General features: G+C 38.5%; 1 protein-coding gene across 1 annotated transcript in view; it reads left to right on the top strand.

The window, feature by feature from the left end:
• Window positions 1-12087, top strand: part of SLIT3 (slit guidance ligand 3) — a 502049-nt gene that overhangs the window by 276085 nt on the left and 213877 nt on the right. Inside the window, exon 7 of the mRNA XM_086758841.1 lies at window positions 6677-6748. Within this exon, the coding sequence (XP_086614967.1) occupies window positions 6677-6748 (72 nt within the window). The remainder of the gene's footprint in view (window positions 1-6676; window positions 6749-12087) is intronic.

Raw genomic sequence — 12087 nt, forward strand, 5'->3', positions numbered from 1 at the left:
CCACGAACGTAAATAACTTTCATATTCTCTAACACCATTTTATCTTCTGCATTTCTTCCCCTTTTCCCCTTTGGGGCTATGGCAGAGGAGAACAACAGATGGTTATCAGTCAAGAGTAACTAGGGAAACCACAAAACCTGCCCCAATTGCTATGGAGACAGCCATTTCTGTGCTTGGTATGCACTATTTGTTACATCAGCAACCAGAGAGAGTTAAAAAAAGAAGAAAAAAATTGTTCTAAACCCGTTGATATTGGAAGGAAATTTTGGGTTTGTGTATATTTATACTTGTGGGAAGAGGCAGGAGTAGTCTGCGTGTTCATTTGCCACTGAAGTGTTGCATTAAGCTAATATGTCTGGTTTTGATAGCAAGATTTTGAATTGTGAGTTAATGTAATAAAAAAACTTAGAGTAAATACTTTTGAATTGTCTACAGAGTAATTATTTGTAAGCAACTCTTCCCCTCCAAATCAGAAATCCTTCCCCCCTTATTTAACAACCTGGCAACATAGGTCGGGTGTACGAACTGAAGATAGACAATGTGACTGTGTCCAGTTACTTCATACAGATGAACTGTTTCTGCACCATGCTTCAACCGTAGCTTTTAGCAAAACCACATCCTCAGGAAATTTTTTTTAAAAAAATATTATTATTTTAATGTTGAATTTCATGCATAATTTCTTTAAATTTTCTAATACAGGCAAGCGCTTATAGGATGATTTTAGTAAAATATCAATACAGAGTAAAAATTAAACATGAAAAATGCATTAAAAGCTACTTTTAAAAAACTTTGTATTATATCAATTTCATGGAATTTAGTATAACTTCAGATGACCATCTATTACCATTTATAGCTCCTCCTTATCAATTTAATTTAAGGATAAGGACTTTAGTTTGATATGTGAGAAATTTTACATGGATGTATTGGTGCCACTTTCTTTTGAAATTTTAACATTCTTGAAGTTACATAAGGGCTAGTTTGGAGGGTGGACAATAAATGTTGTAGAGTCTCTCTAATTCTTACAGGTTGTTGAAGAGCTTCAGTACTAGGGTGTCAACTTTACAGGAGAGTGATGGCATAGACCCAGCAGTTTGTAATAGGAAGAAAAAAAAAAAAAGGTTTAGGAAAAATGTTGTCCAAACCAAGGTTCTTTTGGAGATATAATTCACAATTTTTTTTTTTTTTTTTTTTTTTTTTTGTCTAACAGTTCTCGAATAAGTTACACTGAATTTACCTTCCTGTGAAATGGCTATTGGAAATTCCTTTAAATACCTTAGTAATAGAAAACCTTTAATATGGACACTTCTGATGTATGTATATGCAGGTCTTTTTTTTTACCAGGGAAATGGCTCTTGCTTAATCTTGGATCTGTAACAGTAGATATCTATAACAATAATAATTTTGTATCTGTAACAGCATAACTTTCTTAAATATGCAATTATTCTAACACTCCTTTTTATGCTAAACATGTAAAATAAGAGAAACAAAGAAATCTGAAAAGTATTTATTACAGCACTTGTTCAAGCAGGCTTTTATTTAAGTATTTAACTAGATTCTGGGGAAAATATAGAAAGAGGTTATAGTAATTAAACTTCTGTCACAGTGTAGTTAAAAACCAGATCAACACTTGAGCTCTGCAGTGGCCTCGTTAGTGTTTGTAAATGGAAAAAAAAATCCCTCACTGAAACAAATAAAGGAGAAAACACTGATTATATAGTTCATTATTTTGAAATGTTGATCCTTGAAGGACCTCTTCTTCATGAACAGGAGTATGGCTAATTGCAGAAAAAATACTGAAATCTTTTCTATATGGCATCAGGTTAGTTGGTGTACTATGAAGAAACATTGCTAGTAATGGAAATGCAGGGTTTTAAATATTAGCTGACTTTTAATGTTAGTAAAAGATTAGTTTATTTTGGTTTTTGAAAATTTCATCCCGGATGAATTAAGTTCTTTAATATTCTAGTACAGTTTTGGGTTGTGGTTTGTTTTTTGCCTTTTTTTTTTTTTTTTTTTTTAATCTTAAATCTAGTAGCATGATAAAAATTCTGTCAGCTTTGTTGCTGGGTATTTTTATCTCTCAAATGCCTTTGAAAATGAAATATTCCTTATTGTTGTGAGCAAAACCTCCAAGCCTCAGTATTTAAAGGATTATTTCAAATGGCAAAAGAATATCAACTTTGTAAAATCCTATTCCTTCTAAATGTTATTTGGAATTTAACTCTCATGTGTGATAGATAATGTACAAATCTAAACAGATAAGCCAGAGTTATACTCTGTCAGGGGAAGTGTGTTTTAAGCAGGGAAAATGGTGCCTTGGCCACACCGTGGACTGCCCAGTGATATAAATCTGATAGGACGCGTTATTTCTCCTTTCATAGAAAGGTAATTTGTGTCTAAGTTTTTTTACTTTAAAACACCAGTTCTATAGATAGACAGTGATCAATCAGTTGCATATAATATAGTAATGTAATTTCCCTGCTATTTAATCAAAACTGAGCCTAGCTATTGAGTCATGCTTAGAGTCAGATTATAATAATACACATGGCATTATGTATTGTAGCTCTGCCTTATGAAAGAGGCCTTTTTCTCCAAATAGTTTTATAAATTCTCGCATTGTTTATAAGCATTTGTCTGTGGCACACTTCACCTATGTCCCATATACCCATTCAACATTTTCCTTGCTTGAGTGTTTCGCTCTGCTCCCCGAGACCTCCTGGTATCGCCCGTTGTATCTGTTACTGTTGTCCGGTTGCTGATTGCTGTCACGGAGACCCTGGATGCCCGGAGCCTCTTAGGTGAGGTCACAGTGGGTAATTCAATCCCAGGCAAGCTGCTGGGTTTCCCAGGCTGGGATCTCGGTTCGCTGACATTGGAGCAAGGACCCTTCTGACAACGTCACCCCGCCCACATCCCAGCTTTGTGTCTAATGCGTGAGAGACTTACGGTTTAACCCAAATAAAAGTTAGATATCTATCTAACTTAGCAAAAACCTAGGAGTTCAGAGTTGGATGTTTATTTGTTCATGCCTGGGCTTGTAGCTGTTATGATGTGCCGTATCTATTGTATGGCTGTTTCACACAGCTCAGTTATTGTGGTGTGCTCATCCTTTAGCCTCTTTTAAATATAAAGGCTCACTTTTTCAAAAGTGAGAACCCTTATATTCTTTAGAGACAGTTGAATCACTTGGTGCTTTTAGATAAAGTCCTAGCTTGGTGCTGTATTCCTTCAAAAGACAGGAGTAAATGGAGATACAAAAAGTGACTTTGTCCATTCTGAAATTGTGTCATAAATCTGTGTGTGTGTGGTCTGACCTTTTTTTCACCATTACATTACACCATTACATGCATAACATCTTGTTTGTAATACTTAGGAGAAAAAGATCTTCTAGAATGGATATGAACACTGACAAATAGAGATGGCATTTAAATCTGAATAAATGCTTCTGCTGGCTGAGGCCATTCTTTAAATTCACCTGCAAGCCGGGAGCAGCTGATCTGTGTCTCGGGCGGCAGTGCTCCATTCAGAAGTCAACAATGAAGAAATGAGAGCAGTGTCACATGTTTTTCAAGGAAGTGTATGTGCCACCTGTTCTGAAATACTCTTTTTCATTTTCTTTTTTAAAGTTGAATTTTTACTTTCTCTGCATATTACTAGTTTTATTCAGGTAAGATGATGTTCTCAACAAATGCTAGGTGTGTCTGTTCTGCGCATTGAAGAGCTGCATGCACAGCTTACCCGTTTTTGAGTATGTGATCTGGCTTTTTATTTTATCTTCACAGGTATAAAAGTATCTGTTGAACACCTGTCTTTGCCTTTCTATAAGGCTTTACCTGAAGTTCTCAAAACTTTAAGCTAACACGTTGTCTTGGAAGGGCGATGTTGTTTAGATTTTAAACTCTCAAATCTGTGGTCTCTCCTTAACCACTCACCAGGGTGCTCTACAGATGCAAAGAAATAGAATTTCCATCTTTACAAATAGAGAAATGAATGGAGAGGTGAAGGGTCTTAAAAACAATCATGCCTAATTTTAAGCCATCTAATAGTTCTATTCCTTTTCAGAAGTTCTCGTGCTTAGAGTTAAACACAGGTGTGAGTTTTTGGTGTGATAGGTACCAGGAGACATGAGCTCTGTTGCAAAGAAGGAGTAAACGTGTGGTTGTCTCCAGAGACTGTGCACGTGTAATTTATGGGGCACGCAGAGTCAAGGTGTATCTCTGATGAATATTTTCTCTGTTTACTGACTGTCCTGCTAGGCGCGTGTCTCCTCGGCATCTGAGGTTTCCCTTGCTCTCGTCCTGTGGATTAGTCAGGCAGACTCAACTCAATTGTTAGCGCTAGCATGACTGGGCCTATAGAAATACGATTGTCATTGCAGTTTTTCAACAAAAATCAATCTATGAGAGTAGTGTTTTTTAAAGAAACCAATACACTGCCTGTGAAGCCCTTTAATCAGAAGGCTTTGTGACTAGCACACGGGGTTTATTTGCTTATTTTAGTGTATTTGTCAGAAAAATCAATATTATAGTATAACTCAAATAAAAATAGGCAATATATAGTACTTCCCGTAGAAGAAAAGACAAAGGTGATGCTCAAGTTGTGCCTGCTTTCTCTTTGCCATGCTAGCTTGTGCCAACTTCATGCTTAATAGAGCCAACTGAAGTGTAAAGTACTTAGTCATGCAACCAGCGTTATATTTAACTCATTTAAAGTTTATTCCTCCTGAAATGCACCGTGCTTTCTGTTTGAGCAACAAATTTTTAAAAACCCACACTATTAAACAGGGATTTTGGAAGAAGCCACTCAGCAGCCACTGGTCCTCCCAGTAGTCAAAAATATAGAGCTTTTATAATCTTTGCTAGGTGGTGGGAGAAACAGAGAAAACAGAAATAAATATGTATGGATATACTTATATGCATATCTATATATACTATGCATGAACTCTTATGCTACAGAAAAATACATTTTGGATGACTATGCATCCTGTTATCTGTCAATATAGGAGATGTCGCTGAAGTTTTGCCAAATTCAGCATGCTCTCCAAAGTTACAAGAGCTATGAGAAACCTCAGCGGGGCTTTATGCTTGCGAAGCTTTTTAGTAGACCCTATAGCGTGTATGGATTTCTGTGCACTTTAAAACATAAAAAATGTGATGTTCATCAAGACCAGACTACATTACGATGGATACGTTTCCCAGTGTCTTCAAATACATACATATTCAAGATATTCAGTCTTAGCAGATCAAACTCAATCTTTAAAGGGGTGCATAAAAATTATATTTGCCGTTGCGTCATTTAAACCTTTGTATTGCCTTTTGCTCTTTACCCCAAAGAGCCTTTGGTTTGGCTTTTTGTTTTATAATTATACTGTAGTGCTCTGTCTGTGCTTTATTGTTGTATAATAAGAAAGTTTTGACAAATGTCTATTTAGACCAAAAATCAGGTGCAGCAAATAATTGGAAAGAAGTTGGTAAAATGATACAAATATATTATACATGGGTGTAATGTATTTGTTAACTCTGCATATATATTTATTATTTTTTAATAGCAACCAGAAATTGCAATGCAAACATGGTATCTTTGTTTATTGTACTTTACACACACAGGACAAATGGTCTCTGCCTCACCAAATCTCAAATATATGCTGTGCAAAGGGCAGTGCAATACGTAGAGTCGGGAGCGTGCATCTATTTTTTTATTAAATGTGGATATTGTACTTACATGTGGATAGGTGCATAATTTTATTTCTCTAAGTGTAAAATTTAAAGGATCAAATGTCAGAAAATATAATCACTGAATTTCAAGTTACAACTTACAACTTTAATTTTCTAAGCAAAAGAGACAGATGTGGCTGTACTGCTGTGCCCGCATGTATTGTAAAATATATTTAAATTGTGCGTATGCAGGGAGACAAATGAGAAACTACACTGTCCAAATATTAAATTACACATTTTGAAGCAAAATAGTGTTTTAAGTGTACGTGTGTATAATGCTTTCTGTCACTGGGTTGCTCTCCCTGATGCAGTTAGACAGACTCTGTATTTAGTCAGAAATCTTTCAATAGAACGGGCTACCAGATGGGACCAGTAACAATGCAGAGAGGCATCGAACCACCACAGACATTTGGTGCTTAGAATAATAAAAAGACTATAAAATTAGATTAGTTGAGTCTAATTTGGAATTGGTGTATTCCCTATGCACTCTCACAGCTCTTGGGCAGATAAAGCCTGGAGATTTAGTACTGTCAGGACAGAGGACTCCAACTTCCAGTAAAAGAAAAAAAAGGCATTCTGGGAGGTCACGGAGGGCAGCTCAGTGACCTCCAATGATTTACAGGCCTTTAGCTTAATGAAATTGTTTCAGTGACATGACGGTAAAAGCTCATAATGGATTGGATGCCCTAATGTAATGAAATTACTCCCTTCTGCCTTTAAAAAAAAAAAAAAAAAAAAAAAAAGCGCAATTAATATTTACTGAGACCTGACAGGCTTCAGTGTGCGGTAGCGTGCAGCGCTGTCAGACAGCGGCGAGCAGAGCCGGAGCAGCGTGGCAGCTGAGCAGCCCTGCGCCGGGTGGCGAGCAGGCGCTGCGAGGGGGTGGAGGGACACCTCAGTGACGGGGAAGCCCCCAGCCGCCCGTGCCGGCCAGCCTTCATCCTCTCCCTTCCTTTCTGCAGGCAACTGGACAACAACCAGATCAGCTGCATCGAAGATGGAGCCTTCCGAGCCCTGCGTGACCTGGAGATCCTGTGAGTTGACTTGGTGCTGCGCTGGGGCGGCGGGGGGGTGGCTCTCCCCGTGCTGCAGTGCTGGGCGAATCTGGGGGTTTGCGAGCCTGTCTTCCCACCTCAGACCGGTGGCGTAGGTACCAAAGTGAAATCTCACACTTCCCCCGGGCTGGGGTTCCTGCTAATTAAACCACAATAGATATTGCCGTGCTCGCTGCTGCGTGGAACAGATGGGGTTCAGCGGTATTCCAAGTGCGTCCGATGTGTGCTCCGCAGCCGGAAACCTGGCCAGGTCTGCGTAATGTCGAGTAGCGGGTGGGTAACAAAATTATGAGATATCTGACAATTGCCCTAGACAAAAAGCTGTTTAAAAGGTGTTTGGTGTGTAAGAGGGAGGAGAGACGGGCGTTTGGCAGGCTTGTTCAGTGCAGTCATTGGCTTTTGGGAGGATCCTGCTCTGAGGGCTGAAATAACACCACGCCATGCTCTTCACGTACCACAAACTTTACACATTGACTGTTAAGGCTGCAGCAGAGACCCAAAAAAAAAAGAAAAAAAACATTTGACAGCAAAGGCTGACTCTGACAGAGAAAAAGCACATTCAATTTAGAGCACTGTCATTGTAATGTAAAATCCAATATTACCCAGAACTCAGTATCTGAGCAGATAATTTGCTTATTACTAATAGTAACTTGTTCACGTAGAGATGTTTTCTGGAATAGATTTTGATTATATGAACTGATATAAAGCTTTCCCTGTTACCCAGAAGTTAATACTGCAAAGCTGAAAGTGTTAATCCTTGGGAAAGCACACAGTCTTAAGCCAAAACGGAGAGGGAGCCGGGGGGAAAAACCCCTCCAGAATTCAGACACTCAGTATCTCAACTGGAGTCAATACTGGTCCAGGTCTGAATCAGTATATGCTTAGATACAACAGAGACGGCCTGGTCAGACTCCTGAAAAGCTTGCCCTTAAATTACATGGCTCGAAACAGTAAATGGTAGATGGCTGAAGTGCACGTCTGCCTCATGCAGTCCTGGCAGCTGGTGATTCAGCAGACTCAAGACATCACCTTTCCTTCTGAGAGCAGGCAGTACAACGGGCTTTATACACAGCGCTGTGCCACACACCGCAATGGGTTTGACTATGCTTGTGATAATACTGGGAATTCTTCCCCAAGGGCTCTACCCACCTGGTACTGATGCTCAGAGGAGTCTCGCCATCAGTTACAGCCGAAGCCAGCTCAGCTCTCTGAGGGGCCTGGGAGTGGTGGCTGTGTGTGTGTCTGTCACAGCCATCCGAGATGCCTTTGGCCCCTCTCTCTCCCAGGCTGGGATGTTGATGTTGATCAGATCAGGTGTGTTCCTCATATTGAGCTAACAGTGTAGGTATCTGCAGAGTTTCTTACCTGGGAACTTAGGTTATCAAGGGTATTGTTTGAATTCTATATTCATAGCACTTTTCAGGAAAAGTAATGTGTTCCCACTGTAAAGTTTTACTTGTCTGGCAGATTGAAAAGTCTAGTGTGTAGTGAAATGAGGGAAGAAAAGAAAAAAAATCATGAACAATCCTATAAAATTGACTTATTTTTTTTTCCGATGGACTGATTTTCTATCTCTGCAGAGCGAGTCAGTCCTCCACTGGCAGCAGACTGTGCTATAACTTTCACTAAACCAGGCTGGACAGTAAATGGAGCCTTTTTTGTAGTATACTGAGTTCTGCAGGCTCTGGAAAAGTTGCTGGGAATGCATTCATTCTCCCCAGAATGTAGTAAATGCTGAATTAGTTTATTTATCTCTCTGCTTTTAATTGGTTACTTCTATGTCAGTTATTTGTGGGTGGGAGGAGAGGAGGATATATAAAATAATTCATAATCAGTTCTTTAATGCATTTTTAATTTTCATTGCAGACATACTGCTAGAGGAAAAAATCAATCTTAATTCTAAAAGATGAGAAAATAGATTGATAATATCTGTTTCTAAAAGTGTTTTTCTTGCAGTCATGAAATGTGAGTTTTATATTTCCAACCTCATTTGAATTTTTTAAAAGTTTTTCTCCAAAGGAAATTTGAGTATTTAAATCTCGTTACCAAAATAAATTTGCTTAATGCTCCAGTGAATATCATATCTTCAGTTGTAAACCAGTTAAAAATGTAAAGTCATTTGAACCATGAAAGAATATTAACAAGTGAAACGAAAGTTCATAATTTCAGAGCCACTATATATTTTATGCAGATGTTTTTTAACCTGTAATGCAATATGTAGAAAACATTTAATGATTCTGGCAAAAAATAATCTAATTGTCTTTTTGAACCATTTGCAAGGATAGCAAATAAAGTATTTCATCTTTATCATACTGAAATCTTGTGACCTTGCTGATGTCAAACATTTATGTATCTGCATCTTTTCTCTGCACACATGCCTGTCTACAGAATTCTGAATTTTGTAGGTAACTTGGGGCAGAGATAAAATGCTTAGTGTTACTCAGAAAAATAAAGAACACTTTATTTGAGTGCACTTTGGTTTCCACATTGCACTTTTCATTGACCTTGAATTCTTCAGAAAACCTGAGCGTAAGGAGCTTGGTGATTTCGTAGGTGTAGGAACAGAAGGAAGTTGTGCAGTTATCCTTCAAAATGAAGAGCGCTCTGTGGTCCATGTTATTTAATTCTGCTTGTCAAGCAAACTGTTCTCATGTACTACCTTTATTTTCTTTTTCAGTGCTTGATACTGTGCAATGAGGTGCTAACTCCAGCTGAAGGCTGGGTCAGACCAAGGCACTGCCTGCCAATACAAACACTGTCTTTTGATCACTTCTCTGATTATGGGCTTCTGTGGTTCAGATGTCCCAAAAGGTGTTCCTGATTCTATGACCTGACCTATACAGACCGTGGTGCAGTTGCCAGGTGCTACTGGTGACTGAGTTTTGGGTTAAAAAGCTGCAGAAATGTTGACTATGAAGTGCTTTGGTGCCTTCTGTTGACTGTCTTTGCCCCTGCAGCAAGGTGAAGGTAATGCCTGAGAAGTGACTTGCAGAGATGACGTGCTTACTGAAACATCCCCTCTTGGTAGTTTTGCACTGTGGCTAGCTGTACTCATTTTTGAGTCAGATTTTCTGTGTGACTCCCCGTAAACATTTTCTTTTTCATCTGTTGACAAAATAAGAATTTTTCTTGTAGACATACTTCCTTTCTCCCTTTTTTGTACGACAATAAAGCATATTTCAGTGGGTTTGTTCTTGCATTCCAGAGCACAAAGGTGTGTGCAACCGCTGAAACAGCAATAAAATGTACAAGGGGCATGTATTTGTAAAGGGGTGACCAAAGTTATCAACTGACTTATGACCTGTTGGAATAGATATGCACAGAAAAGTTGAAAAATTTGATGTGAAACTTTCACCAACTAAAGTGTCGTTTTTAGTGGGAGAAGATTTCCTGCTGTGTTTAGTTTTTAGTTATGTCCTGTGGCAATATCTGGCAATAACAGTATTATTGAGAAATATTTATTAGTGTAGCTGTAAGCACATCTAAAGATTATTAAAAAAAAACCTCACAAAACCAAACTGAAAAATACCCCAAAGAATTCTTCAAAGTAATTGTCCAATATTCCTTATGGTGTGTGACAATACAATGTTCATATCCTTTGGAGGTTAGAAATTAATCCATAGCTTTATTTCTAAATGTACAAAATTAAGAAACACAGGAGATATAACTCTTTCAAAGCTCAGAATTTCAGCTTCAATCTCTTAGAATGCATGAAAAAAAAGGGAATTCATTTCAAGGTGGTTCGAGAAGCCGAGTCAAACTGGATAAACTACTAATACTGAGTGCGTGGTCAGGCTGTTATTACAGTGGAACTGATGAACAGTACTTGTGGTTTTAGGATCTGTGTCTCAGTAAGGTACAAAACTCAATTTAGCAAAACCTTCTTTTAATTTATTTGTTGCTTTGCCTCACTGGGGAAGCTTGAAAGCTGTGTGGTGACATGGCAGTTGTGCCATGTGGACAGGACAGAAAGAATTACGAGTCACTGCTGGCTACTTAGGTGGAGTGCTTTCCTTGTTTTATATTGTAAAAGCTGATTTTCCTCCCACTTCATAATGATAGCCAGAGGGACTGGAGCTTGAACATGTTTTGTTCATTGCAGATTTTCTGTAAAAAAATTTCCCAAACCCGAAGGATTTTATCATACCAAGAGCTAATCCTGGGAGGACCGTGGATAGCGTTCTGTTAAAGAAGGGAAATAAGTTCCTGCTGTAAAGAGATAGTATGGAATGGTTTGGGGTTTTGTTTGTCGTTAGTTGTGTTAATTGTTGTGGGTCTTTCATAAAATATCTCTGAGCCTGAAAATCCCCTTTCCTGAGTTTCACATGCTGCTTGAAATGAATGGACACTGACTCTGTCGGTGAGTCTGTAGCAACAAAATAAGCACACTGGAATCCACCGTTCAGCTCGGGACGCTTTAGTGAGAAAAATGGTGGTAATTGCCTCACAAGTAATATTGAAGAAGTGCAAGTACAGTCACCCAAATATCCACAGTGGTTTTAAGTTGTAACTTCAATTCCAAATGAGCCTAAATATTTGATCTTAAAAATTAGTTTTTCAGATTGCAAAAAGTAAACGTAAATGAAAGCACATCACCTTTCCATCCCCGAAATCTTAAAGTGAAAATAATGGGATTCTTAGAAATGAAAGTTGTTCTGTCAGTGTTGAGTAGAACCTTTTCTCTCCAAACATTTCTGCCTCATCTTCTTCCTACTCCATGACAAACGCCCAGAAGCACACAGCTACAAGTGCCGCGCGGTGATTTCTTTCGAACTGTTACTCGGCACTGAGTCATGTTCTGCGGGCCAGAGCGCAACCTGTCAGACCAGTTCTGGTCTGCATCCCCCAGTTCTGCTGTACATTGGCTGGCACATCCAGCCACTGCAAGCATTTTGCAAGTGAAACAGGGTTATCCATGCTTTCTTTCTTCAATCTGATGCATTCCTGTTACAAATTAGTCTGTTTCATAAAAACTTGCATAGTCTTTGCAATTTTTTGTAGCGATGTCATGGGTGAGTGTGCTTATAATACACGTTACCTTTTGTCCTAGCAAACTTTTAAGAACTTTTCTGAATTTGATTTCTGGATTTGATCATTCCTGTGGTTGTCTTCAGTGTGCTGAACACTCGGTTATATAGTCAGTTTTACTTATTTGCAAAATGCTATTCTGGGCATGTCTTAACTAGATAGAAGATTTTTATTTGCTTTCCCAACCTGGAGAGTCAGAGAGCGAAAGTCAGGACATAATTCTAAATGTATGAGGTGTCATTGCTTAATGAAAGCCTGAAAATGCCACACAAATGTGATTTCCTCCTCTG

The sequence above is a fragment of the Chlamydotis macqueenii genome, chromosome 14, assembly GCF_036417535.1.
Source record: "Chlamydotis macqueenii isolate bChlMac1 chromosome 14, bChlMac1.mat, whole genome shotgun sequence".
Lineage (NCBI taxonomy): Eukaryota > Metazoa > Chordata > Aves > Otidiformes > Otididae > Chlamydotis > Chlamydotis macqueenii.